General features: G+C 56.4%; 11 protein-coding genes across 12 annotated transcripts; 4 read left to right on the plus strand and 7 right to left on the minus strand.

Annotated features, from left to right (window-relative positions):
- Positions 1 to 186: 186 nt before the first annotated feature.
- On the minus strand, positions 187 to 1,108 carry H310_07352 (hypothetical protein). Its single transcript, XM_008872738.1, has 3 exons — positions 880 to 1,108; positions 735 to 833; positions 187 to 680 (listed from the first exon to the last, which is right to left on the minus strand). Exons 1-3 carry the CDS (start codon positions 1,025 to 1,027, stop codon positions 253 to 255), a joined length of 675 nt encoding a protein of 224 aa, XP_008870960.1. The 5' UTR covers positions 1,028 to 1,108; the 3' UTR covers positions 187 to 252.
- Positions 1,109 to 1,393: 285 nt separating this feature from the next.
- On the plus strand, positions 1,394 to 4,951 carry H310_07353. 2 transcript variants are annotated; one of them, XM_008872739.1, is made up of 11 exons: positions 1,394 to 1,460; positions 1,512 to 1,715; positions 1,762 to 1,992; positions 2,044 to 2,151; positions 2,201 to 2,296; positions 2,344 to 2,427; positions 2,474 to 2,530; positions 2,574 to 2,897; positions 2,945 to 3,148; positions 3,202 to 3,279; positions 3,335 to 4,951. In XM_008872739.1, the coding sequence occupies exons 1-11, from the start codon at positions 1,401 to 1,403 to the stop codon at positions 3,458 to 3,460; spliced, it is 1,572 nt and encodes a 523-aa protein (XP_008870961.1). In that variant the 5' UTR covers positions 1,394 to 1,400; the 3' UTR covers positions 3,461 to 4,951. The 2 variants fall into 2 exon arrangements, with proteins under 2 accessions (XP_008870961.1, XP_008870962.1); XM_008872740.1 differs by having other exon boundaries at positions 2,589 to 2,897.
- H310_07354 (hypothetical protein) lies at positions 3,501 to 4,987 on the minus strand (the record flags this gene model as incomplete). Its single annotated transcript, XM_008872741.1, has 1 exon — positions 3,501 to 4,987. The coding sequence occupies one exon, from the start codon at positions 4,985 to 4,987 to the stop codon at positions 3,701 to 3,703; it is 1,287 nt and encodes a 428-aa protein (XP_008870963.1). The 3' UTR covers positions 3,501 to 3,700.
- A 439-nt stretch (positions 4,988 to 5,426) lies between these two features.
- On the minus strand, positions 5,427 to 6,767 carry H310_07355 (hypothetical protein). Its single transcript, XM_008872742.1, has one exon. It carries the CDS (start codon positions 6,641 to 6,643, stop codon positions 5,462 to 5,464), a length of 1,182 nt encoding a protein of 393 aa, XP_008870964.1. The 5' UTR covers positions 6,644 to 6,767; the 3' UTR covers positions 5,427 to 5,461.
- Positions 6,768 to 7,623: 856 nt separating this feature from the next.
- On the minus strand, positions 7,624 to 8,958 carry H310_07356 (hypothetical protein). The gene has a single exon (XM_008872743.1). It carries the CDS (start codon positions 8,933 to 8,935, stop codon positions 7,730 to 7,732), a length of 1,206 nt encoding a protein of 401 aa, XP_008870965.1. The 5' UTR covers positions 8,936 to 8,958; the 3' UTR covers positions 7,624 to 7,729.
- Positions 8,959 to 9,234: 276 nt separating this feature from the next.
- On the plus strand, positions 9,235 to 10,126 carry H310_07357 (hypothetical protein). Its single transcript, XM_008872744.1, has one exon. The coding sequence runs from the start codon at positions 9,356 to 9,358 to the stop codon at positions 9,740 to 9,742; it is 387 nt and encodes a 128-aa protein (XP_008870966.1). The 5' UTR covers positions 9,235 to 9,355; the 3' UTR covers positions 9,743 to 10,126.
- Positions 10,127 to 10,706: 580 nt separating this feature from the next.
- H310_07358 (hypothetical protein) lies at positions 10,707 to 12,892 on the minus strand. The gene is made up of 6 exons (XM_008872745.1): positions 12,756 to 12,892; positions 12,570 to 12,714; positions 11,653 to 12,525; positions 11,491 to 11,608; positions 11,209 to 11,429; positions 10,707 to 11,153 (listed from the first exon to the last, which is right to left on the minus strand). Exons 1-6 carry the CDS (start codon positions 12,861 to 12,863, stop codon positions 10,750 to 10,752), a joined length of 1,869 nt encoding a protein of 622 aa, XP_008870967.1. The 5' UTR covers positions 12,864 to 12,892; the 3' UTR covers positions 10,707 to 10,749.
- A 252-nt stretch (positions 12,893 to 13,144) lies between these two features.
- H310_07359 (hypothetical protein) lies at positions 13,145 to 14,226 on the minus strand. The gene is made up of 3 exons (XM_008872746.1): positions 13,872 to 14,226; positions 13,746 to 13,811; positions 13,145 to 13,699 (listed from the first exon to the last, which is right to left on the minus strand). The coding sequence occupies exons 1-3, from the start codon at positions 14,208 to 14,210 to the stop codon at positions 13,340 to 13,342; spliced, it is 765 nt and encodes a 254-aa protein (XP_008870968.1). The 5' UTR covers positions 14,211 to 14,226; the 3' UTR covers positions 13,145 to 13,339.
- Positions 14,227 to 14,459: 233 nt separating this feature from the next.
- Positions 14,460 to 15,967, plus strand: H310_07360 (hypothetical protein). The gene is made up of 2 exons (XM_008872747.1): positions 14,460 to 15,273; positions 15,329 to 15,967. The coding sequence occupies exons 1-2, from the start codon at positions 14,487 to 14,489 to the stop codon at positions 15,829 to 15,831; spliced, it is 1,290 nt and encodes a 429-aa protein (XP_008870969.1). The 5' UTR covers positions 14,460 to 14,486; the 3' UTR covers positions 15,832 to 15,967.
- Positions 15,968 to 18,453: 2,486 nt separating this feature from the next.
- Positions 18,454 to 19,855, plus strand: H310_07361 (CAMK protein kinase). Its single transcript, XM_008872748.1, has 4 exons — positions 18,454 to 18,948; positions 18,999 to 19,220; positions 19,278 to 19,385; positions 19,451 to 19,855. Exons 1-4 carry the CDS (start codon positions 18,502 to 18,504, stop codon positions 19,745 to 19,747), a joined length of 1,074 nt encoding a protein of 357 aa, XP_008870970.1. The 5' UTR covers positions 18,454 to 18,501; the 3' UTR covers positions 19,748 to 19,855.
- Positions 19,856 to 19,934: 79 nt separating this feature from the next.
- On the minus strand, positions 19,935 to 20,980 carry H310_07362 (hypothetical protein). The gene is made up of 3 exons (XM_008872749.1): positions 20,796 to 20,980; positions 20,656 to 20,745; positions 19,935 to 20,608 (listed from the first exon to the last, which is right to left on the minus strand). Exons 1-3 carry the CDS (start codon positions 20,944 to 20,946, stop codon positions 20,010 to 20,012), a joined length of 840 nt encoding a protein of 279 aa, XP_008870971.1. The 5' UTR covers positions 20,947 to 20,980; the 3' UTR covers positions 19,935 to 20,009.
- Between the last annotated feature and the right edge of the window lie 66 nt (positions 20,981 to 21,046).

A 21,046-nucleotide genomic window follows, 5' to 3' on the forward strand; every position in this document is an offset into this window, starting at 1 on the left:
TAGTCGCTTCAGTCGGTGGGCCACGGCCCATCAATCCGCTGATACTTGACATGCAGTCATGATTGAACATGCGCGGGGCATGTGCATGGCTGGCTGGGAGGCCATCATGCCTCCTCGTCAAGCAGGATGCGCCGGCTGTGACGTGTTGCACATACTGGCCCAAGCCATCAGGGGCAGCATGGACTTGGTTGTAGCCATGATGCTCCATGCAAGAACGCAGGGAGTTCCAGGTTGTTTGGTGCAATTATACGATCAAAACCGCCGCGAGACACTGAACGACGTCTTGGGTCCCGTTTGAAACCCAGTGCACTCGACGTCATAGACTGGCCCTGGCGTCTTGACGACTGTCGATGGTCGCATGCGCTTCTCCGATCCAAACGTCGAGTTCACGCAGGGCGATGCATACTTGGGCGGTGTGCCTGGGCCGGGCTCAGCAGTCGTGGGCCCAGGACCAATCAGGCTCGCGTGGAGACCTGGGCGCTTGGACGAGCCCATGGAAAAGGCGTTCGTGACCTTGTTGTCGAAGGCACACGGCATGTTATAAATCGGGCCAGGGGACGGAGTTGCATTGTCTCGGAGGGGGGTGCGCGCCGCGACGTTGAACGACAGCTCGGACGCCGTTCGGTTCATCGAAGACACTTGCTTACCGCATGACTTGGGGGCTTCATACGCACCCAGCCCTGACAACAGTTCAGCCACCAGGTAAAGCGTGCCACTGCATCGGCATCGATTACCACTGCCAGGCTTCTTTTGCCGGTCCCAATCGTCACGGGTGCTTGTGCCAAAGCTCTTCGCATCGCCCCCCAGTGTTCCCGGGAGTTTGTACAGCGCATCTGGTCACAGGTGTGCAACCAACCCCACAATCAAATTCAAACCAACCTGTGTTTGCATTGGAGTTTTGCCACTTGAAACGAGTCTCGGTCGTTGTAAAAGGCGTCGGTGTGTGGTGCATGCCCCGTTTGGATGGGGATGCAAACAGCGGCGCCGGCGCCGCGTTGTCCAGGCCGCTCATGATTCCAAAATACATCGCACCAAAGCGCCGACACACTATAATTGGATCACTACGTGATTGGCGTTTTCAATCCCTTGGAGCTCCGAACCACCTTTATCATACAACGCCATGGTACAAGTGAAAATCCTTTGTCGACGGGCTAGCCACGCTAAAGTTGACAAACGACTCCGTAGCTGCAATTGCCATCCTTCCAAACGCAAACGAGTGCCATCTTGCAACGATCACGAATGCACGAAGTGCGTGCTGGATCGCGGGGCCATGGATCAGTGCGATGACTATAGCCACCGCAGTCCCGCTCGTCCTCACTGCCACAAGTCGACCTCGTTTCGCCGACTGAACTAGATGCAGCCTGACGATCGCCGGTTTCACTTTCGTAACTGTCACGGCCATGACGGACACGCATCGTATGGCGTCGACGCGAAAGGCCTTTGCGACCATGCCCCCCGCCGTACGATACATTCCAGACCCTCTGTCTCTTCCACTCACGTCGTAACCTTAGCTGTACATGAAGTACCTCGAAGCGACCATCGACACCCTCCACTCCAAGTCGGAGCAGATCTTTCGAACGTTGCAAGAACGAGACCGCGACGTCGGGGAGGCGACTGAGCGGCTCGCGTACTACCAAGACGTCGAGGCCACGTGCCGCGCCAACACACTGGCGCTCGAGGAGGAAGCGGCATATCACAAGAAGAAGTGGAAAGAGGTAACAAGCCTTCGTCAACCCTCTGATTGAGTCCAGTTTGTCGTAGCTGGACTCGATGCGACGACAAGACATGACAGGCCGCGCAAACCTTACCCAACAAGTCCAAGCGCTCGAGAAACAGTTAGTCGCGAGCCAAGACGTGGTCCTGCAACTGCGCCAGCAACTGAACTCGTCGCAGCTGGAGCAGACGCAACTTCAGGCCCTGGCGACCCACCAACGTCAGCAGATCGCACTCCTGGAAGAGAAGGCGAACGATCATGACACAGCTATTCAAACGGTTGGCCGACGGCCCTTCGTCGCCAAGTTCATCGCGTCGTGAGCATTGTAGGCACTGCGCCACCATGAAGAAGCGCTCGATGCTCAAAAGGCGCTAACTCATGCCTCTGAGACAGAAGCCATGCGCTGGCAACGGCAATGGCAGGATGAAGTGGGCAAGGTCATATGCAAGTTCATTTGCACGGACGGCGCTAACTTGTCAAAAGCAGACTCGCGACTTGGACAACGAAATTGCACAACTAAAGGCGGGTCATGCTGCGTTCGAGGCCCGCCTTGTGAGTGCCCAGAGCGTGGTGTCGGAAAAAGTGCGTCGTCAGGTAGGGATCGTTTGCTAACAGGTGCCACCTGCTAGGACAGGGTAATCCAGACGTTAGTCGAGAAAACCAACGCACTCGGGCAACTTCTCCTCGATGTTCAAGCGAGTCAATCGCGGATGGTATGCCTCCTGGATCGAAGACACCCATTGACTCTACGGAACGCAGGCCGATGCAAATGCCGACCATGTCAAAGCCGTCGAACGGCACGCACAGCACGTTCAGGTACGCCTCACGCGTGGTTGACGGTCGGTTGAGTGTGGGGGAGACTCTTGAAGTACAGGTTGCCCAACTCAGTCGGGCGCGCAATCAATGTATCGAGTGGAAAGCACGACACTGCGATCTGTGGCACGTTGATCGGCTCTGGTCGCTGCAACGTATGACATGGCTGCAGTGGCAATTGCACATCCAGTCCAGTCGACGGCGGCGCCTGGAGGCCTCTCAGATGCAGTGGCGTGCCAAACTCGGCCATGTCGTTGCCCAAGTCCGCGAAATGAAGCTCGCTATGGCGCCGATGCAGGCAGTAGTAGCCGCGGCGACCTCTCAACCATGGATGCCCACGATCGCAGCTATCACGATGGCCATGGAGAAGGTACACTAGTTACCTCGGATGGTTTCCATCCCCTCATGGCATTCCAGGCAATGGAGGAGCGCAATCGAGCTCAAGAGGAGCGAAGCACGGCAGTAACTCGTGTGACCGAACTCTGTGGGGCGCTGGAGGCAGCCGAGACATCGAACGTGACGACAATGGCTCAACTGGCGCAGAGCCAGGAGCTAGAAGACATCCTTAGCCATCAGCTCCTCCACACGTCGACCCAACGGCTCGCGATGATTTGCTATTACGTACACATCATATCTGCATCTTGCGCCAAGAACTGACATTCGAGACCCTGTAGACGTGGAAAGAGGTTCACTTGCGACGCGTGGTGGGCACGTGGAGCAATACGGCATTGCTGGCAACCCGGGAGAAGCAGGTAATTCAACTTCTAGAGCAGCTCCAGGCACATTCTAAACGAGGAAGAACGGTAGAAGGACCGTGCTATGTCGACACCCGAAACGAGTTGGCACTTGATGCACACTGAATCGCACGTGGACTTTGATGCAGTGCGCATGCCATTCAAGCTGCTGCGGCGAAACAAAGTGCAGCAAGCGTAGCACCGTGCGAATAACGAACGTATTCAGTGCTTCTGTTCAGCCCGGAGTGACTAGAGCTTCACGGCCACAAACGACAGTCTTTATTTATACGTGCAGTGGGTTTAAGTGCGCGAGGGGGTGCACAGCAGTGCTGCAGAGTCCTTTTTGACAGCCATGATGGACGAACGATGCGGAGCGAGATAGATTGAACCGGGATAGACACACTAACAATTGTCGATGAAAATGACATCGAACGGGGTGTTAAGCCGTTTGCATCGACAGCACTTTGGCTTCGGCGACTTCGGCAGCTGGCGTTTCGATCGAGACAAACTCGACCTCCGTGGTAAAATCGACCTTGGCTTGACGTGGCTGGCGAGCCTTGATCCGTCGGCGAACGAAGACGACGGCAGCAAACGCAATCAGGACTACAAGCGCGAGAACGATGGCGGCAATGGACCCGCTCCCCAGCGCCTTGGAACCAGTCGACTGGGGTTTCCGGGTGTACTGGACGAGGTCCGCAGGGGCGGCACCCTTGATTTCAATCGATGTCGGGGTACGGTCCGGAACGACCATGACTGTGTAACTTGGAGAGGGGACCGTGTCGGGGAATGGGTAGTACGTGCCGGTTACGTTTGTCGCGGCGTCCACAAGCGCGTACACTTCGCCCGTGCCGCGGTCTTCGATCGAGAAGGAGTCGGTCGCTGTGGCATAGATGTTGCCCTTTTCAAGGAGGACCGCACCCGTGTCATGGCATCGCATCGAGCTCATGAACGCGCTGCCGGCGCCGCTGGTTTCGACAAAGCTCGAATCGCACGTCCCATCGTTGAGGTACACAACGTTGCCATCGCCAAACACTTTGGTGATCAAGTTGGTCGCTGTGATGGATGTGGACGCTGGATCGGTCGTCGTGGGGTTTGCCCCCACAAAAACGCTGCCCGATCCCTCTGCGACTGTGACGAGGCTCGTCGCGGCGGTGTTGCCAGCCAAAAGCAAGATGTCACCACTTCCTTGAGATGACAGGTCAATCACGTCAGCGGCCAGGACGTTGTTCACGTTGATTTGAATGTCGCCAGTGGAGACGGTCTCCACCATGAAGGAACTCGACCCAATGTTGTCGCTCTCGACAAAGATCGTGCTGGAGCCGGAGGATTTGATCCCGATGTCGCGGCTCGAATCCACGATGAGCGTGTTGGGCCCGACAACCGTGCTGCCACCATCTCCAGCATGTACGTACTGCAGCGAGTTGGACGGCATGTATATCTCTAACAGGTAGTCGCCAGCAACGTCCTGTCGACTAGAGAACTGGAGCTCCAACGTGTCGCCATTCGGCCCCTCGTTCTGGTTGACCGTGAGCGCGCGGACCAGGTCGGGGTTGCTCGCTCGGAACACGATCGAAGGACTCGCGTGGATAGGATCTTCGTGAATGATGCCCCCCGTGTTGATCAAGGTGAGACTTCGTACTCTAGTGGACGTCGCGTTGAAAATGGCAGGGGCAGGCCACTTGTTCATGGTACCAGGGGGAATGCGTGGGGAATTGAACAATGCCATCGTGGCCACATGCAGGAAGCGTTCGTGGCAAAGATAGCTGGGTGGGGAGGTGGTTACATGCACATCAACCCAAGATAGAGTGCCTTTCTTGGGGTAACGACGCGAAACCGACATGGGAAAATAGCTTGGTGAAGAACGGGGTGACCGTGTACGGCGATCCGTGCTGTGCACGCCAATGTTTGGCGATCTTTGCCAGCTCCATGCAGATGTCGTGGAGGTTCCTTGGCTGCGTTGGGCTAGCGCTCGTGACGCCGCAATGAAGCGTACCATCGCTCGTTTCCCATGCACCCTGCCACCCCAGATGATCGGCACACCAGTACCCGCCAGAGTAGTTCAAACGATCCGACGAGCCGCTGCAAATCTGTCCATGTCCAGGGGCCAATGTCCACCAACAAGCCGGAGAAACGTCGAATAGCTACGTGTGCATCGCTCCAAAGAGTGCAGACGGTAGAAATGAGCTTGTATCGAGTTACGCTACATCGCGAGGGTGGTGGACTCCTTGGGAGTCGACACCTTGGCAAACGAAAGGTCGTTTTTCGTTGGAGACCGTCGCGACTTTTTGAACTTGTACACTGCCAAAGCGATCACGGCGGCTACTGACATCGCGACTGCCAGCAGAAAGACAGCGGCTTGCGCTGTGGCTGTCGACGAGGTCGTTGGACCGCGATCGTCCTGACCTGTGGGGGCCTCAGGCAGGTAATCCAGCGGATGATGGTCGGGCATGATAAAGCTCGAGAAGAACGGCGCGGGCACCACGTCGGGTAGCGGGGCATACAGTCCTTTCACTGTGACGTTCTCATTGAGCTCGGCAAACACTGTCCCAGCGCCGTCGTCGGTCGTGCTAAGCGTGCAATACGCCTTCAAGTAAATATCGCCCTTGTCGAACACGCCCGCTGTGGTGGTGTGGCAGTCCATCGAGTTGGCAAAGATGTTGCCGCGGCCATTACTTCGGAACTGGCCAAGGTGGCATTGCCCAACGTTGGAAAACACAATGTCGCCATCGCCGTACGTGCGACCGTTGAGCGCGATCGTCGACAGCATGTGGCTCCCGTCGCGTCCAACGTATATGCTCCCTGTCCCGGCGGTCATCGCAGTCACTGTGTTGGTTGTAGTATTGCCCGCCAGCAACGCGATCGAACCAGCGTCGACAGACACGAGGGTGACTTCGCCAGCAACGAGGTATTCGTCAATCGAGAACTGGATCAAGCCAGACCCACGCGTTTCCAGGCGGAAATGGTGCGCCTCGATCGCTGGGGTCTCTACGATGATTGTGCCCGACCCAGACGACACTACCGAGACGTCGTTTACGGCGCTAACTCCAAGGACGTTGGGATAGACAACTGTGTCGAAGGCAGTGCTTGCATACAGGTGCTGGAGTGACTGCGGTGGCATGTACACGTCGATAAAGTACTCGCCTTGAATGCGCTCGGACGGCGGCGACGCCACATCCACAGTCAAGACCACATCGCCGTCGTCGTTGATCGTTTCGTTGACCGTGAGGGATTTCAAGAGGTTGCTATTCGAGGCCCGAAAGACCACGGAGGGCAATGCGTTCGCGGCGGCGCTCTCAAACACGTACGCGTTCGTGTTGTGCAGCACGACGGTGTGGAGGTCGACCGACGAAGCGTTGTACACACGTTGAAGCCACGACGACATGACGTCGATGGCGATGGAAAATCAATTATGAGAGCTCCGACAGGCTGGCTGACTGCATGTACAAGCAGAGGATCTTCGGAAAAAGATATCGAAGCAAACACCGCGGGTTGTACGGGATTCCAAGCACGTCAGTGGCTAAATGTTCCTCATGGCCTGTCAAGGTTTGCCACAGCATGACGAAAGCAGTTGGATGGCGGTTCCTTCTGCATTCAAGGAGTACCATAGCAAAGTCATCTCGGCGTCCAGGCAATTGTGTTATGCTGGCCGTCGCGAGAGGTTCCGTCTGTCGCGATGAAGCGCGAGAGCGCTCGAAGTTTGTGAGGACGCTTGGTTTGCTATAAATAGCAACACCCCCTCGCGCGAGTCGCTCGGCAGTCGTTGCGTTGGCGACGTGGGGGAGGTGGTCGTGCCCGCCGCAAGATGTTATTAACCCACGACGCCCCAAGAATGAAATCCTTTTGATCGATAAAGAGATCGCCGAACTGCCGATTGCCACGCGGACGTTGACAGGGTAAGTTGAGAATGTATCGAAGAGGCGCGGTGTAGCAGGTCGTTTTTGGAAAAGAGGAGTACGCTGCGCAGGCAACTTCATTCAGCACATGAACCCGCATGCAGTAGCATCGCGATCGGAGAGTTCAAGTGGGGGGTTGAAAAGCGAAGGAGTACTCGTTCCAATTACAGTGAATCGCACACCCAGCCCCTCTGGCGATCGATCCTTCCAATCAACGAAACTCCTCGCATGGCGGAAAACTGCTCACTGTCAACTTCATCCCTCCACTAGTTGCGGTTGTCTCGAGTGTGGGGCACGTGCTGTGTGGAAAAAGCGCACCGATGGCATGCGCAGCATGTGCATGCGGGTAACAAACGGTCCGCTGCCTGCTTGCCGAACCCAGGAGGGAATCACCAAAGTGGCACGTTGGTGCGCTGGTACCGACGCAGCACAGCACAACTCCCCTGTATGTCCACATCCATGCAGGTACTCCAGAGTCCATTGAAATGTGCGAGGATGGACGCGCAACCCCTCGTGGCCGCGATCGACATCCTCGCAATCTAGCCGCGAATCGAGACATGACATTCGAACGTCAATTAAAAATGCAGTACAACTTGGTTCGTTGCCACGGGAGTCGAGGCTTCCGTGAATGCCTTGAGCTGCATTTGGACACCGCGCTTGGCACGGACCTTGCGCACGATGCATGCAATCAAGATCACGGCTGACAGCCCAAGAACTAGACCAAACCACAGTGACGCGTCTGCGCCAGTGGATTTTGCAGGCAACGTTGTAGCTGGTCGTGCCGTCGTTGTCTTTGCCACCAAGCGGATGGTTCGCGGAGACCGAGCGGGCTCGACCATGGGCACGTACGGCGGGACAGGGACCGATGGAGGCATGACCATGACGGATCCAGTCACGGTTGCGCCCCCCGTGGCAAACACTGTCCCTAGCTCAGAGTCTTGCACACGCAGCAGCCCTGTCGTCGTCAGGTAGGTGTTGCCGGTGCCGAGGATCACGACGTTTGAGTTTTGGCATCGAACGAGGTGCATATACACGCTGCCATGACCACTCGTTTGGATGTCGCTGCCTTGGCACGTTCCGGCGTCCAGAAAGACGACATTTCCATCACCGTACGTCTTTGCCGTCAAGGATGTTGCGTTGAGCGACACCGGAGTGGTCTTGGTTGTCGTCTTTGTGGCGGGGGAGCCCATGTACACGCTTCCAGATCCCGCCGAGACGGCTGAAAGGTGCTTGGTGGTCGTCGAATTCGCCAGCAGGGCAATGGACCCAAGGGAAGTCGTCGACAAGTCGACGCTCTCGGCCGAAACGGACCGGGCAACGTTCAACTGGACTCGGCTTGACCCCCGCGACTCGACCACAAGCCGGCTTGCAAGTACGACCGATTCCTCCACGACAACGGAGCCCATGCCAAACGACGAGATCGAGATGGGACGCGACGCGTTCGCGCTGAGCACACGCGGGGCGACGATTGTGTCGCCGCCTTGGTCGGTTTGCAAGTACTGGAGGGAATTCGTGGGGACGAAGATATCGAGCAAGTACTGGCCTTCGACCGTCATATTTGGCGCAAACGCGAGCTCGACGACTGCGCCGAGATTGCCAGCCATAAGTTTCAACGTGAGCGCGTTCAGCAGGGCCATGTTGGACGTTCGAAAGACCACCGACGGCTTCGAGTTGGCCCGATCCTCGTAGATGTAGCCCCCCGTGTTGCGCAAGACGAGCCCGTGAACCGAGTCCACCGACGCGGTGACGTTCACAATCTTTTGGTGGTTCAACGTGCTCATGGCTCACAGAATGCGAAATGAAGAGGCGCCATGGACTCGCCATCGGCTCGTCCTCCACAAAAATTTCCTGACCAGTCCGAAGCACACACCCTGTTCGTTCTATATTCGAACGTGGACGACCGGCAGCTTCGTGGAATGAAGAAGAGATGCTTCAGAGGCAAGGACGAGAGGAGCCCGCATATTGGTTGCCATGTGGGGGGCATCAGCGGGGGATCGGTAATGGGGCTGCAGACCTGGTGGGACAGTTCGAAACGTGCGCAACGAGTCGGTTGGATTTGATGGGGCGCGCTACGTCATGTATGCAGAGGCCGTCGTTGATGGACTTCGTGGGAGGACATTGCAAGCGTGGCTGGCATCGGACTGACCTTACCGACCTTTCCTGACAGGCGGGTGGTCTCGTCGACCAAGGCGTACACGACCATGGCGCCGGCATCCTTGGATTCGATGCCGAATGAGGCCGCGTCAAACACATCTCCCGTCCGAGCAGTATCACGGTTGAGTCCTGGCTCCGCACCCCGTGCGCGAACACGCTCCCCATTTCTGTGGTCTGCATCATGGTGGTGTTGCATATGCCATGATCGACGTGCCCCGTGGCCCATGGCATTGGAGTGCACCGACAGAGTCGTGAACGCCGCGATGTTTTTGGATGCGGCCATGCCGACATTGATGCTTCCATCAGACCTGGCTGTGATGGCGAAGGATCGGGCCGCGAAGAGCGAGGCTTTATCGGACATCGCGGCGTTGACTACAACCAGTCGGATGAACCCGGCCCCCGTAGTGATTCCAACTCGACCTGTCGCGATGTGACGTCGGCAGCTTGAATTTATGTCCCTGGCCATGGAGATTTGATTGGATTCATTTGGTTTGATCCACAGAGAGACGCCATCTTGAAGCGGTAGTCGAAGGGACTGGAGACTATGTGTGAGAATGTCCAAGATGGAAGCTCCGTTCAATGCCCTGGAGGGATCGAATGCAATTGTTGAGCACATCGATTGTGGTGTGCCTGGAATGACGCTTCCATGCAATGTATCCAAACCAGTCGACGTGGACGGCCTTCAGCACGATAGACGGCTCGGAATCGATCGGGTCGACGTGATGGCGGCCACCCGTGCGGCGTAGCACAAGGCCATGGCGGTTGGTCAACAACACGATGCAGCTCTTTTTCCCCAACTACTTGCTGGCATCGTGCAGGTCCGTTGCGATCGCTGGAAACGTTTCAATGCGTCGTGATGATCGGGTGTTGTTCAAAGAAGGTCATCGTGACGCAGCCTTGTCGCCGACCTCCCTGCTGAAATCGAGTTTCAAAACACACAGCAACTACCAGTCCATTCCAAGTTACGTAGCAACTTCGACTCCAGGGCGGATCCGCCACGCCGCTGATGTTGAACGGGGGGGAGGATGCGCAGTTGGTCGCGGACCGGGTGTTTTCAGACCGAGCAGACTCCTTCTAGATCGAGCAGGTGTGGCTCCGGACGTCAACTTTGAATCCCCCCATCGAGAGCAAGAACTTTACAGCCAAGTCCATTCGCACTGGTGACAAACCGGAGCCACCAACGTGCATCATCCCACGTCAGCTGCCTCCAACTCTTGAGTCCACACGTCAAAGGTACAAACTAGCCCTGATGATTCTCGAGGTTGTGCCATCGTACGGCATGTGCATTCACCGTGGCTAGCTCCGGAATGCGATCAATGAAGCGGCATCCTGCCAAATTACATCGACTGCTCAGCATCGAGCCACGACCACCGAGTCGACGATCCTCCATGATGTTTGCCTTGCCAATGTCGATTCGTGAATATGTTCGTGTGATGGAGCTTTAGTGGATCTCGAGATAGTTGGCATGCCGCGTTTGTCGCCCAACGAAATACCCCACGAGACCAGTGCACGCAGCAATCAACACAGGCAATGGAGTCGAATGGGGAGAGAATGTCCAAACCCGCCCGACAGAATCGGGCGGCGGGCTCGTCGAGGGGTAGAACCCGACGAGTTGGAGCCACCACCGAGGCATCGACATGGACGTTGCGACCAAATACTCGTCCGTCAAGTTGGAAACAATGACACCGTCGTGGAAGCGAGTCATGAGCGTCGTAAAGAGCGCCGTCGAGTCGGCATGGCTGGTCTTCGCAAACGCTGCGGACGCATTCGTCAACAACGCCACGAGCAGCCTCGAGTTTCCACTTGCCGCGATCGCGTTTGCTTGGGCATGCACCACTTGTTGCCCTACGCGAGCATGCATCAGCAACAACACGTCGACCACCTCGGTGGATCTGCGTACGGGCAATTGCATTCGTCTCCGTGTGAATTTGGGCGGCGGCCACCACTGGGTGCGCAAATGCGTACCACTTGGACGCATAGTTTCCGACGAGGGCATTGATCCAATACGCCGACGACATGTCAAACTCGCGCAGCGACCCATGGCGTAGCGGCATGGGGACATGCTCCGACAGGACGTACACGGGCGTGTACATGGTGGAGTCTGGGGAATAAGGGCCGAACCTGCGTGTGAGTTAGGCACATTTCCCCTCCTCCAGTGTCCACATGCGATGGCAATCCCCACCAGATGTGATCATTGTGGCCATGCGTCGCGTCCAGCACCGACACAAACGTGTACGAAGCTTCGTAATTCCCGATGGCTCGTTCAAAATGGCCGTCGAGCACATCGTCGTCCGCGACCTCTACGGCTTGTGTGAGCAACTCGCAGCGTGAGCGGAAGGTGCACCGTATCGATTCGGGTCTCCGTACGGTCCTGCCGCCGGGCCTTTCGTCAAGTCGGCATTCGTTCCTTCATAGTGATCTCTCTGGACGCGCATGATGTCCTGCGCGGTCAGCACGTTGTCGACGGCAACCGAAAACGGAACGGAAGTGCCTGTGGGGTCCGAGAACGCGTTGAAGTCGACGTGGCGGTTTGCCAGACTCAGGACGCGGCCGACTCGAAGTGTCGACGACAGCGTAATGTCTGGGGGGCCAGCGTACGCGCTTGTAAAGTCAAACGCGGTCGTGCCATCCCAGAATCCGTGGTGCTTCGCAATGCCAAGCATGTTTGCCGACCACATAAAGTTGTCTGTATCGCTGAAGTCGACTCGGCGGATCACGAAGCGGTTGGCCACTGCAGTGATGTGGTCGTCTGGGATGCGCTGGGCCACCCAAATCGCCGACGCCCCCGTGTCGTCGGGCAATATGTGCACCATCCACGCTTCATTGGGGTCGGTCACCGTCAACGCTTCGCCCGAGTTTTCAAACGCTGCCGCTGTGTCCCAGAATGATCCGTAGTAGCCGAATGTTTCGGCAAGCTCTCCCATGAGCATGACGGCGGCGCGTGCAGTAGCCGACCGCTCCAGGGCCACGCGACCCAACTCGACAATGTCAAGGCGTGCGAGGCCTCCGCCAGACACAGGCTTCGACACGAACTTGGCTGCGCACGTACTTTCACCCAAGGCAACGTGGTGGTCGTTCATGATCGGGTACACGCCTTCAAGGTACCCGTATGTCGCAGGAACTTGAGGGATTTGGGCAATCGAAGGAGTGTCCGTCCAGTTGAAAAAGCGGCGGTCAACAGACGATGGATCGTAGGAAGGGCCGCGCGATGGTCCAACTACATTGTGTGTGATGGTTCACTCCGCGAGAGGCCAGAGGTACCGTGGCGAGGGTACTGCGACGCGAATAAGTACACGTTGCGCTCACTGCCGGCAGGGTGCGTCTGCGGCGGAATCTTTACCAAGCGGAAGTCGCAAAATGGGCAGTCATTGCTGTGCGTCGTCATCGGCGTGCCATGTGCGGACGCCTGCAAACGATTAGTCGGAAGAGCAATGGTGTTGTACCCACCTTGGCGCCGACGAGTATGGCAGTGCAGTGGCCTTTTGCGTTGGGCTCTTTTGCTGCGGTCCACCCGACGGCAATCGCGCCACCTACTGCCACAAACCACCACCGCATGGATCGAGATGTCGAAATGCCAAGGTCACGATCTTTCTCGACCACTTTGGTCGTCGAAACGGGCGAAAAAACATGCCATGATTGGTTCAATGTTTTCGTTGTTGTAACACAATTCGCGGTTTTTGGGATTTCATTGCGAAATAGAACAGTGATTTTGTCACACATTGCGTCGAACGGGAAGTTCTCTATATCGACATCTTCAGCGTCTGCATCCCGCCCTCTTTGACGACGCCAAGTGGAGTTCGTGAGCCCAGTGCCTGGCCTCAGTGGCTTGGCCAATATTCTGTGCACCGCCCCTTTCGACAGTACGTCACTTTGTTGGATTTTATCACTGGGAACTGCCGACGAGACTTCTTCAGAGCTAGATATGGCTGTGCCGAAGGCAATGGTCCCGCGCGGCAGCCTATGAACGACCCACGCAAACACGCATGCGGACATGAACATTGCGTCGAACGAGAAGTGCTCAATATCGACATCTACTGCCTTGTCAGAGTAAATTCGTAAATGCCTTCGTCCGTCGTCGGGGCTATCCAAGAGAAGCCGGCGTTCGACGCACAGGTCAAGACGTAGTCGATCGATACGTTGCGCTTGGTGTAGGCCAAGTAGAAAATGTTGGCGTCGGAAGAGCGCGCGAGGAAGTGGCTGGCAGTGGCAAACAACGGGCCAACGTAGTCCTTTTCGTAGATGATGTCGGCACCGATGAGAACGTCGAACGTGCCTTGGGTCTCTGGGGTCAGATCTTCTCCCCAAAGAAGCTTCTTGCAGCATTCGTCAGTGTCCAGACCATTCAGTTTACAGTTTTCCTCCAGCAGCACCATCGACTCGTCGTCGCCGTCCTATCGAGTCGTCAATGCCTATGGAACGATGAGCTGATCAATTTACCGTGATCAAGACATGGGCACCTAAATGCCACGCCAAGATGCCGCAAAGACCGAGTCCACTCCCGAGCTAGACAAGGGGTCAATATGCAATTCACAAACGAGATCGAACGACGACGCTGAAAATTACCTCGAGCGTTCGCTTGCCTGCAAACAATTGGCGATTTTTGTACATAAAGTCCGACAAGAAATCGCCAGCACGCCACAGCGTTAGCCCAGTGCTGTTGAGCGTCTGGCCAATGTCTCGACGGAGCCCATTCAGATGGATGGCGATGTCGGCGCCAAACTTGTACGAGAATTTGTCCTCGTTTGGTCCCTTCTCCTCCTCGAGTGCGGATTGGACTTCCTTGCGGATATCAAACGAATCGTCGTCATCATCGACTGTGATGCCTCGCTCCAGAGCGAACTCTCTCAGCGCCGCCAGTGCATCGGCCGACAAGCCGATGCCGTCGAGGTCCTGTTCCATCATGGTGGCTGCAAGCAATTGCTAATGCAAGCCCATGATTGGCTCGCAAATTCCGTCAAATGAACGACATTTAAAAAGCCCGGGATTCACGTTAACAATATTCAAATTCGTACTTCGAGTAATAGAATTGAAACAGTCGTTCTCATGGAAAAGGAAACTAATCCGTCGGATTTTTATATTCTCCTGTGCAAATGTATTTTAAATGAATTTCGTATCGGATAACAGCAGTTTTATCCGGAACTAAGTTTCGAGCCTTCGCATATCCTCTGGTGCGCAAGGATGGCGTCCAAAATGACCCCGACGACGAACTTGGATGAGAGTCTTCCCCGCAAACTGACAGCCGTCGGCGTCCTCGGTGAAGTGGGAGCGGCGTACACGGTGTACGAGAAGAACTGGTTCTGTGCTGAATGCAAGCACGAGAACTATGCTCGTCGACCGCGGTGTCTTCGGTGTCGTGCACCGAAAGTCCAAGCTCCCGATGCGCTCGTGTACAGCAAATCGAACGAAGACAGCAAGTGGCGCGAAGCATTGGATCCTTCGACGAACAAGATTTACTACTATCACATTGAGACACAGGAAACGCAGTGGGAACGCCCGAAGGAAATGGGCGCTGCGCCGCACTCGACGGGGTGGTTTGGTCGCGGGCAAGCGGGCCACGACAACTCGAACAAGTACGAAGATCTAAACACCAAGTACCTTGCACGACCGGCGCGGAAACAAGTCGACGCGATGCCGAACCGGAACACTCGCATGGAAGGCGCGAACGAGTACAACATTTGGTACGACAAGTACATTGGAGACCATTGGGACCACACAAAGGAGAAGGACCCAGCCGAGCACCGATGCTGCCTCGAAACCGACGCCGGCCACACGAAAGCCGACAAAATCGGGAAGGCGAACAAGTTCTTTTGTCTTCACTTTGCCCGCGGGGGATGTGCCCGTGGCGCCACTTGCAACTACTTTCACCGGCTCCCGACCATGGCCGATGAGTTACGTCTCGGCATGCTGCACGACTGCTTTGGCCGGGAGCGCCACGCGACAGACCGCGACGACATGAGCGGCACAGGTAGGATGAGAAGGCGCTGGTGGTGAATTCAATCACTGACCGGCGTGCATCACAGGCAACTTTATGCGAAACTCACGAACGCTGTACGTGGGTGGGCTCAAGGGCAAGAGCATGACTGAAGACGTGATCATGAGTGCATTTGCCGAATGGGGCGAAGTCGAGAACGTCAACATCGTGCACCGCCTCTCCGTCGCGTTTGTTCGGTACCGACATCGGACGTCGGCCGAGTTTGCCAAGGAAGCCATGGCAAACCAGGCGCTGGAAGGAGACGAAATTTTGAGCATCAAGTGGGCCATGGACGATCCGAACCCTGTCGCAAAGCAAGCGGCCCAGCGCGCCGACGCCGACGCTGTTGTTGCCATGCTCAAAAGCCGCAACATTTCGACCGCCCCGGCGCCATTCCAGTACCCCGAAGGCTACCACATCCAGCCGTCCAAGAAACAAAAAACTGCCAACGACCCGACCATGTACCCAAGCACTGACGACCAGTACGTCCACAAAGCACTCGAAGACGAAAAGCAGGCGGCGCTCTTGTCGTATGCAGTCGAGGACGAGTAAAGGACCAGATGTGGCTGAGTTAAGTCTCAACCAACGCCTACTTTTAGCAGTATTTCATGCAAACCTCAATGGACAGCGGTGTGTCTACACGATGTCGACCACGCTGAGGTCCACATGCGTGTCCATCGGTGGTGGACGAGGGAGTACTCCTTCAGGGACGCTTCGCAGCCATCGCCGCGCGAATGGGGGAATGCTGGAGCATCCAAACATTCAACGCCTTTCAAACTATGGCCAGCATACAAGCGACTGTGTCAGGAAGGTGCCCTTCGGCGTTGGGTATGCATGCCCATCTTTACGTCCAGAAGTTCCGAGTTTGACTTGCTTCAACACTCCATTCCGTGGAGTGTGGAGCCACTGCCGGTGGTCCGGAATCACGCATGGCAGAAGCAAATGAAAAGGATTTGTTCTCGTTGTTCGAGTGCGTCGACATCCCCGACGACAATATCCCCTTGACGGGTTGGGACGGGGGACAGCGCCACTTCCAATCGTGCATGCAAAAGCGGCCAACGTGACGACTTTGTCGGGACGCTGCCTACACGGAATTGATAGTTGCTACATGATGAGGTGGCCGACGATGGAGGGGGTTGACGAAGGCAAGAAAAGGCAGACCACAACAAACTCAAACATGTAGGCCGCATCATGCTCTGGCGGCTGCACCACCGCCGCTTGCTTAACACGCAAACGTCCCCGTTATCGCATGACCGTGCCAATTTTCGTCGCCATCGAGAAGTAGGGGTAGAAGTACGCTTTCGCAGGGTTCTTGAACCGGCCGTACAAGTCTCCAGCCAGCGTAAAACTTTTCAGGCGCATCGCGCGGTCCTCGGTTCATCGCATGACGGGTTCTCATCGACTTTGGGTGAGCGCAGGGAGTCGAACTCTCAAGTTGGGCATCGCCGACGGAGGTGCGACATGACTTCAAGGGGATAGATGTCTTAGGGCCGCGTGGTGGGGAGCCCAGCGTCGTTGAGCGCTTGGATCGTTTTGTTACGATCGACAACGAACGTGGGAACGGCAGTGTCGTCGGTGATCGAGGTCGGTGGGTTCCTGCGCAAGCTCAATTTATCGTACTGCGACATGCACGCGGTCGTGAGGGGCATCTTCGATGTCGCATTCGATCTCAACGCGCGGCAGAAATTCGTCATAAAGCCATACTTGAAACGTCACAACGTACACAATCCTCAACCATGATGGCACGATGAAGCAGTCACGAATGGCCGCAATCGCATTCTTTCCCAGACGCCCGCCATGATGGACGTTGCCTACAATTGGCACAACTGTCGCCATATTTCTTCCCTTGGGGCACCAACGGAAAGTGGCCGCGTCACTCGGGCCATGCTGTGTTACCACATGGATGTCCAGTTGGTGGATGCATATGCTGAACAAGCACAAAATCGAGTCGGTCAGCTGGCGGCATGTCCTGAGCGGAGTTCTTGGACAGGTTGCTCGGTACGTCGGATGAGCGCGTCGAGACCACGCGTTCCATGGACTCCTGGCCGCACGAACGCAATCGTCGAGGTATGGTTACCACACTGGTCGCTGAGCTGGCAAACGTCGTGGAGTTGAGTCAGAGGCGCGCGCCACGTTTCAAAGGTGGCGTCGTTGACCAAACGGTTGCCGGTGAGAGGTCACATGGTTGCTTGTCAGTCGGTGGGTGGACAAGTCCGTCCAGCGAGCCGTCAGTGTACCATGCAAGCGCACCACGTACGCTCGGTTTCCACTCGTGGGCCACTGAATGCGCGAGCCGATCGGGCCTGGCACATGATGGAGGGGACCCAATATTCATCTCACAGCTGCACTGCAGAGCCCCGTGGTTTTCAAGTCGACGAGTGCGACTGCCTTCGTTACGTTGTGGGCTTCCAGTGAGCTGAACGTGCCCTCACGTCACGATTCCCACGGGCACTTGGATACGAGCAGTGCCCACCAGCACAAGTGCATGCAGCAGTCGATTGCGTCCGTTTTTCTGTTCCTCCTGTACAGCGTTGATCCGTTTGAGAAGTACAATACGAATCGTCTGTGCGTCGCACAAGTACACGAAGTCACACAGAATTCCTGACCCACCACCTGTGCCCATCCATATCGTATACTACAAGCCTGGCCGCCGCTGTTGTATGGTACGCAGCGGTCGCGACGATTCCGGTGCGGCCAACATCTCGGTTGTGTGATATCGACCACACGTGTACTATGAAGACGGAGAATGGCAATGGTTTTGTACTTCAGAGACGGATGCATGGATGGGTTTGCCTTTCGAGACGGACGTTCCTCGTGGTGGGCGTCCACGGCAAGCCCTCGTTGTGACGACTCTTGCGCAGATAGACATGTTTGGTAGAGCCCGGATACGGTGCATCCACTTGCTGCCAACGCAGGATTGCCCCCTCCTGCACAGTTTGCTACCCAAGGTCGGGTTTCTTGGTGGGGGGGTCCTACCACCATGTGAGAGTATAAAATGGATTGAATGACATCATGCGCCAAATATCGTATTTCTTTCTACCCGAATAATACATATAATTCGTAAGCTTTTGGGTGCATATTGAATATTCGTTTGAAACCCCTGACATGTGGCGGTAGGTAGGGGGGGGTGGCACTCAAATGACGCAACCGCCCTGGCACGAGCATACATATCCTGTGGCTTTCGACATTGCCGCCTACGTGCAAGGACAGACAACGTTGGCGATGAGTGAGTTGGCCGAGCAGTTGCAGGCGCTTGGCATTCGCGTTGAACCCACAGATGCCGTATTCCGCACAGGCAGCGACAATCACGACTACGCGCATGGGCTCCAGTCGTGCATCCCACAGGAAGTCCATTTCATGAACGCGGAGCTGCGCCACTGCCACATCATGGGCGTCGGTGTGTTGCCATGTTTATTCTCTGGGTCTGGCCACGTCTACGAGTTTGTGCGAACGCTGCGCAAGTGTATCTACGGCAAAGTGAAGCACGCCGTCCAGCTTCGTGTGCATCCCAATGGGAACGGCACGTTCGTCCGCACCAATGTCGAAGTTGCCATCAAGGTCATGAGTAAAGCCATCATCGAGCAGGGCAATTTGCAGGAAAACCCACTCGTCGAGCTCGCGACGCAGCAATACTTGTCCACTCCAGGCCATCCACACGTTCTCACTTTGGTGCATCCCCATTCCACATGCAGCCCGACGTGACCTGACTCGCTTTCTAGGTGGAATGCTTGCACGACCCCGAGTTTATCTACGCTGTGCTGCCGTTCTGTCGCGGTGGTGAACTCTTTTCCCTTGTCGAAACGGGCGGCGCCATGGACGAAGACGAGTGCCGGCATTGGTTTGGCCAGGTCCTTCGCGGCGTCGCGTACCTTCAGAGTCGGTACATTTGCCACCGCGACATGTCTCTCGAGAATGTCCTCCTCGACGGCAACACGTCCAAGGTACGCATGTCTGCCACCTCCATTTACATGTTTCAATTTCGTCTGTCGACGGCCTAGATAATCGACTTTGGGCTGTGCGTGGGTATCCCAGTTGACGCGAATGGCATGACGTACGCGCTGCCGCCGTCCGGGGCCGTGGGCAAGATCTTTTACATGCCGCCAGAGGTACGGCATGCCCTTTATCTTGTGTGTGTGTGTTGTCGGCATGCATGATTCATGCGATGGATAAGATATACCGAAACCAAGTCCCGTTCAACGGGTTCGCCGCCGACATTTGGTCGATGGGCGTGATGCTGTTCATTATGATCACCGGTGCCCCGCCGTTCGAGCGGCCAGACGACATGGACCCGCGCTTTCAGATGATTGCCACGGGCCGCATGAACGAAATGCTCGACTCGTGGGGAATGACTCAAGTCTCGCCGTCCGTGCGCGACCTGCTGAATGGACTGCTTGTTGTACAAGACCCCCGCCGACGCCTCACGTTAGATCAAATTATGCAGCACCCGTGGGTCGGCGGGTCCTCGTGATATGGCCCTTGGGCCCCACCACATGCCACAGCAACACCATAAAGTATTATACCAATCGACTCGGCCATGGATTGTGCTAGTCATCGTGCGTGAGCTCCGTATCCAAAAAACAATGGCTTGGCTAGCTCCATCGACGAGGGACCACCATCGAGCGACGACGTGCTCCAAGGGGGAGTGACGACATGTACAGCTTGTCCGTGACAAAGGAAAAACAAACGATGCGCGCAACGACATTCATCCATGGCATGTAGAGACTAGATCTCTACTCGTCGCACTCGAGCTCGACGTCGTTGCGGTTGTTGGAGGGAGGGGAAGCTGTGGGGGACACTGGGGGCTTGGGCACGACGGACGGCGAGTTGTTACGATTCCGTGCTTCGCCGACGTCGACTTCCCAACAGCTCACATACCGATCCTGGCCAGGGTTAAACGACCATTCCCAGTGGAACGTGTACGCGCCGTCGGCTAAATCATGCTCCAGGTCAAAGCACACCGTGCACAGCGCCTTGTCCTTGTTTTCACAAAACTTGGGACAGTTTTGGAACCCCTTGTAGTCGATGACGCCGTTCACATGCGCGCCGTTCAGGTGAGTGTACTCGTGCGGCCACTCGAAGAGTGCGGGGTCGGACGTCTCATCCTTCTTGGACCGGTAGATGCGCATGCCCGAGTCCGGAATGTACTCGTTCGTGCACGGCGCAGCGACGTGGTTCTTGGCGGGGTAGGCGAGGCACACGCGCTGTCCTGGCGTGTATTTGGCCTTGGGCGTCGACGCCGTATACGCATTGGCCGCGTTGCGATTGCACTGGCACGACGTTGTTGTTTGCTGGTACGTCAGCGACCCTTCGTTCCCAAACACGTCACCGCCTACAACTGACGTGACGCACAGCGCCGGGGAATGTAACGAGCCGTACGAGCTGCGGCGCACCGAGGAAACCCAGTGCACTTGGTTGGGTTGTAGTAGTGCTTGTCTGCGTCGGATTCGATCAAGTAGTTGGAGCACTCTACGACGTCGGGGCATGAGCTTTGTCGGGAAGATGGGAGACCGTCGTACCGATCCACGAGTGGCCGCGCACGACCACCGCAACCATGACGCTCGTCAACACCCGAAGAAACCACATTTGCACGAAGTCTCGGTTCCAGGAATGAGGAAGCAGCACCGTCCGCACTTGCAGAAACGCGCCATCATGGCATCTGCTTGTCATGGATCTGCACGCATCATGGCTAAATTTAACTGGGGACACTTGCCGCGATCTGCGCCGTGCACCGACTGGCACTTGGTTTGTGCTGGGGAGAACGTCCGTT

This window comes from Aphanomyces invadans (assembly GCF_000520115.1).
Source record: "Aphanomyces invadans strain NJM9701 unplaced genomic scaffold supercont1.13, whole genome shotgun sequence".
Lineage (NCBI taxonomy): Eukaryota > Oomycota > Saprolegniomycetes > Saprolegniales > Verrucalvaceae > Aphanomyces > Aphanomyces invadans.

Bases quoted from the DNA above. Each gene is read 5' to 3' on its own strand.
- H310_07352 (XM_008872738.1), bottom strand. From the start codon at position 1,027: ATGTATTTTGGAATCATGAGCGGCCTGGACAACGCGGCGCCGGCGCCG. The intron at 834-879 runs GTTGGTTTGAAT...ACCTGTGACCAG, and splicing joins AAACTCCAATGCAAACACAG to ATGCGCTGTACAAACTCCCG. The intron at 681-734 runs GTAATCGATGCC...AACTGTTGTCAG, and splicing joins GCAAAAGAAGCCTGGCAGTG to GGCTGGGTGCGTATGAAGCC.
- H310_07353 (XM_008872739.1), top strand. From the start codon at position 1,401: ATGACGGACACGCATCGTATGGCGTCGACGCGAAAGGCCTTTGCGACC. The intron at 2,152-2,200 runs GTCATATGCAAG...TGTCAAAAGCAG, and splicing joins GGCAGGATGAAGTGGGCAAG to ACTCGCGACTTGGACAACGA. The intron at 3,149-3,201 runs GTACACATCATA...GAGACCCTGTAG, and splicing joins TCGCGATGATTTGCTATTAC to ACGTGGAAAGAGGTTCACTT.
- H310_07355 (XM_008872742.1), bottom strand. From the start codon at position 6,643: ATGTCGTCGTGGCTTCAACGTGTGTACAACGCTTCGTCGGTCGACCTC.
- H310_07356 (XM_008872743.1), bottom strand. From the start codon at position 8,935: ATGAGCACGTTGAACCACCAAAAGATTGTGAACGTCACCGCGTCGGTG.
- H310_07357 (XM_008872744.1), top strand. From the start codon at position 9,356: ATGGCGCCGGCATCCTTGGATTCGATGCCGAATGAGGCCGCGTCAAAC.
- H310_07358 (XM_008872745.1), bottom strand. From the start codon at position 12,863: ATGCGGTGGTGGTTTGTGGCAGTAGGTGGCGCGATTGCCGTCGGGTGG. The intron at 11,430-11,490 runs GTGGGGATTGCC...ACTCACACGCAG, and splicing joins GGCCACAATGATCACATCTG to GTTCGGCCCTTATTCCCCAG. The intron at 11,154-11,208 runs GTACGCAGATCC...ATGCTCGCGTAG, and splicing joins GGAGACGAATGCAATTGCCC to GGCAACAAGTGGTGCATGCC.
- H310_07359 (XM_008872746.1), bottom strand. From the start codon at position 14,210: ATGATGGAACAGGACCTCGACGGCATCGGCTTGTCGGCCGATGCACTG. The intron at 13,812-13,871 runs GTAATTTTCAGC...CCCCTTGTCTAG, and splicing joins CAGGCAAGCGAACGCTCGAG to CTCGGGAGTGGACTCGGTCT. The intron at 13,700-13,745 runs GTAAATTGATCA...ACGACTCGATAG, and splicing joins GTGCCCATGTCTTGATCACG to GACGGCGACGACGAGTCGAT.
- H310_07360 (XM_008872747.1), top strand. From the start codon at position 14,487: ATGGCGTCCAAAATGACCCCGACGACGAACTTGGATGAGAGTCTTCCC. The intron at 15,274-15,328 runs GTAGGATGAGAA...CGTGCATCACAG, and splicing joins CGACGACATGAGCGGCACAG to GCAACTTTATGCGAAACTCA.
- H310_07361 (XM_008872748.1), top strand. From the start codon at position 18,502: ATGAGTGAGTTGGCCGAGCAGTTGCAGGCGCTTGGCATTCGCGTTGAA. The intron at 18,949-18,998 runs GTGCATCCCCAT...CTCGCTTTCTAG, and splicing joins ATCCACACGTTCTCACTTTG to GTGGAATGCTTGCACGACCC. The intron at 19,386-19,450 runs GTACGGCATGCC...GCGATGGATAAG, and splicing joins TCTTTTACATGCCGCCAGAG to ATATACCGAAACCAAGTCCC.
- H310_07362 (XM_008872749.1), bottom strand. From the start codon at position 20,946: ATGACAAGCAGATGCCATGATGGCGCGTTTCTGCAAGTGCGGACGGTG. The intron at 20,746-20,795 runs GTACGACGGTCT...CCGACGTCGTAG, and splicing joins GCGCGGCCACTCGTGGATCG to AGTGCTCCAACTACTTGATC. The intron at 20,609-20,655 runs GTACGGCTCGTT...CGTCAGTTGTAG, and splicing joins TCCTCGGTGCGCCGCAGCTC to GCGGTGACGTGTTTGGGAAC.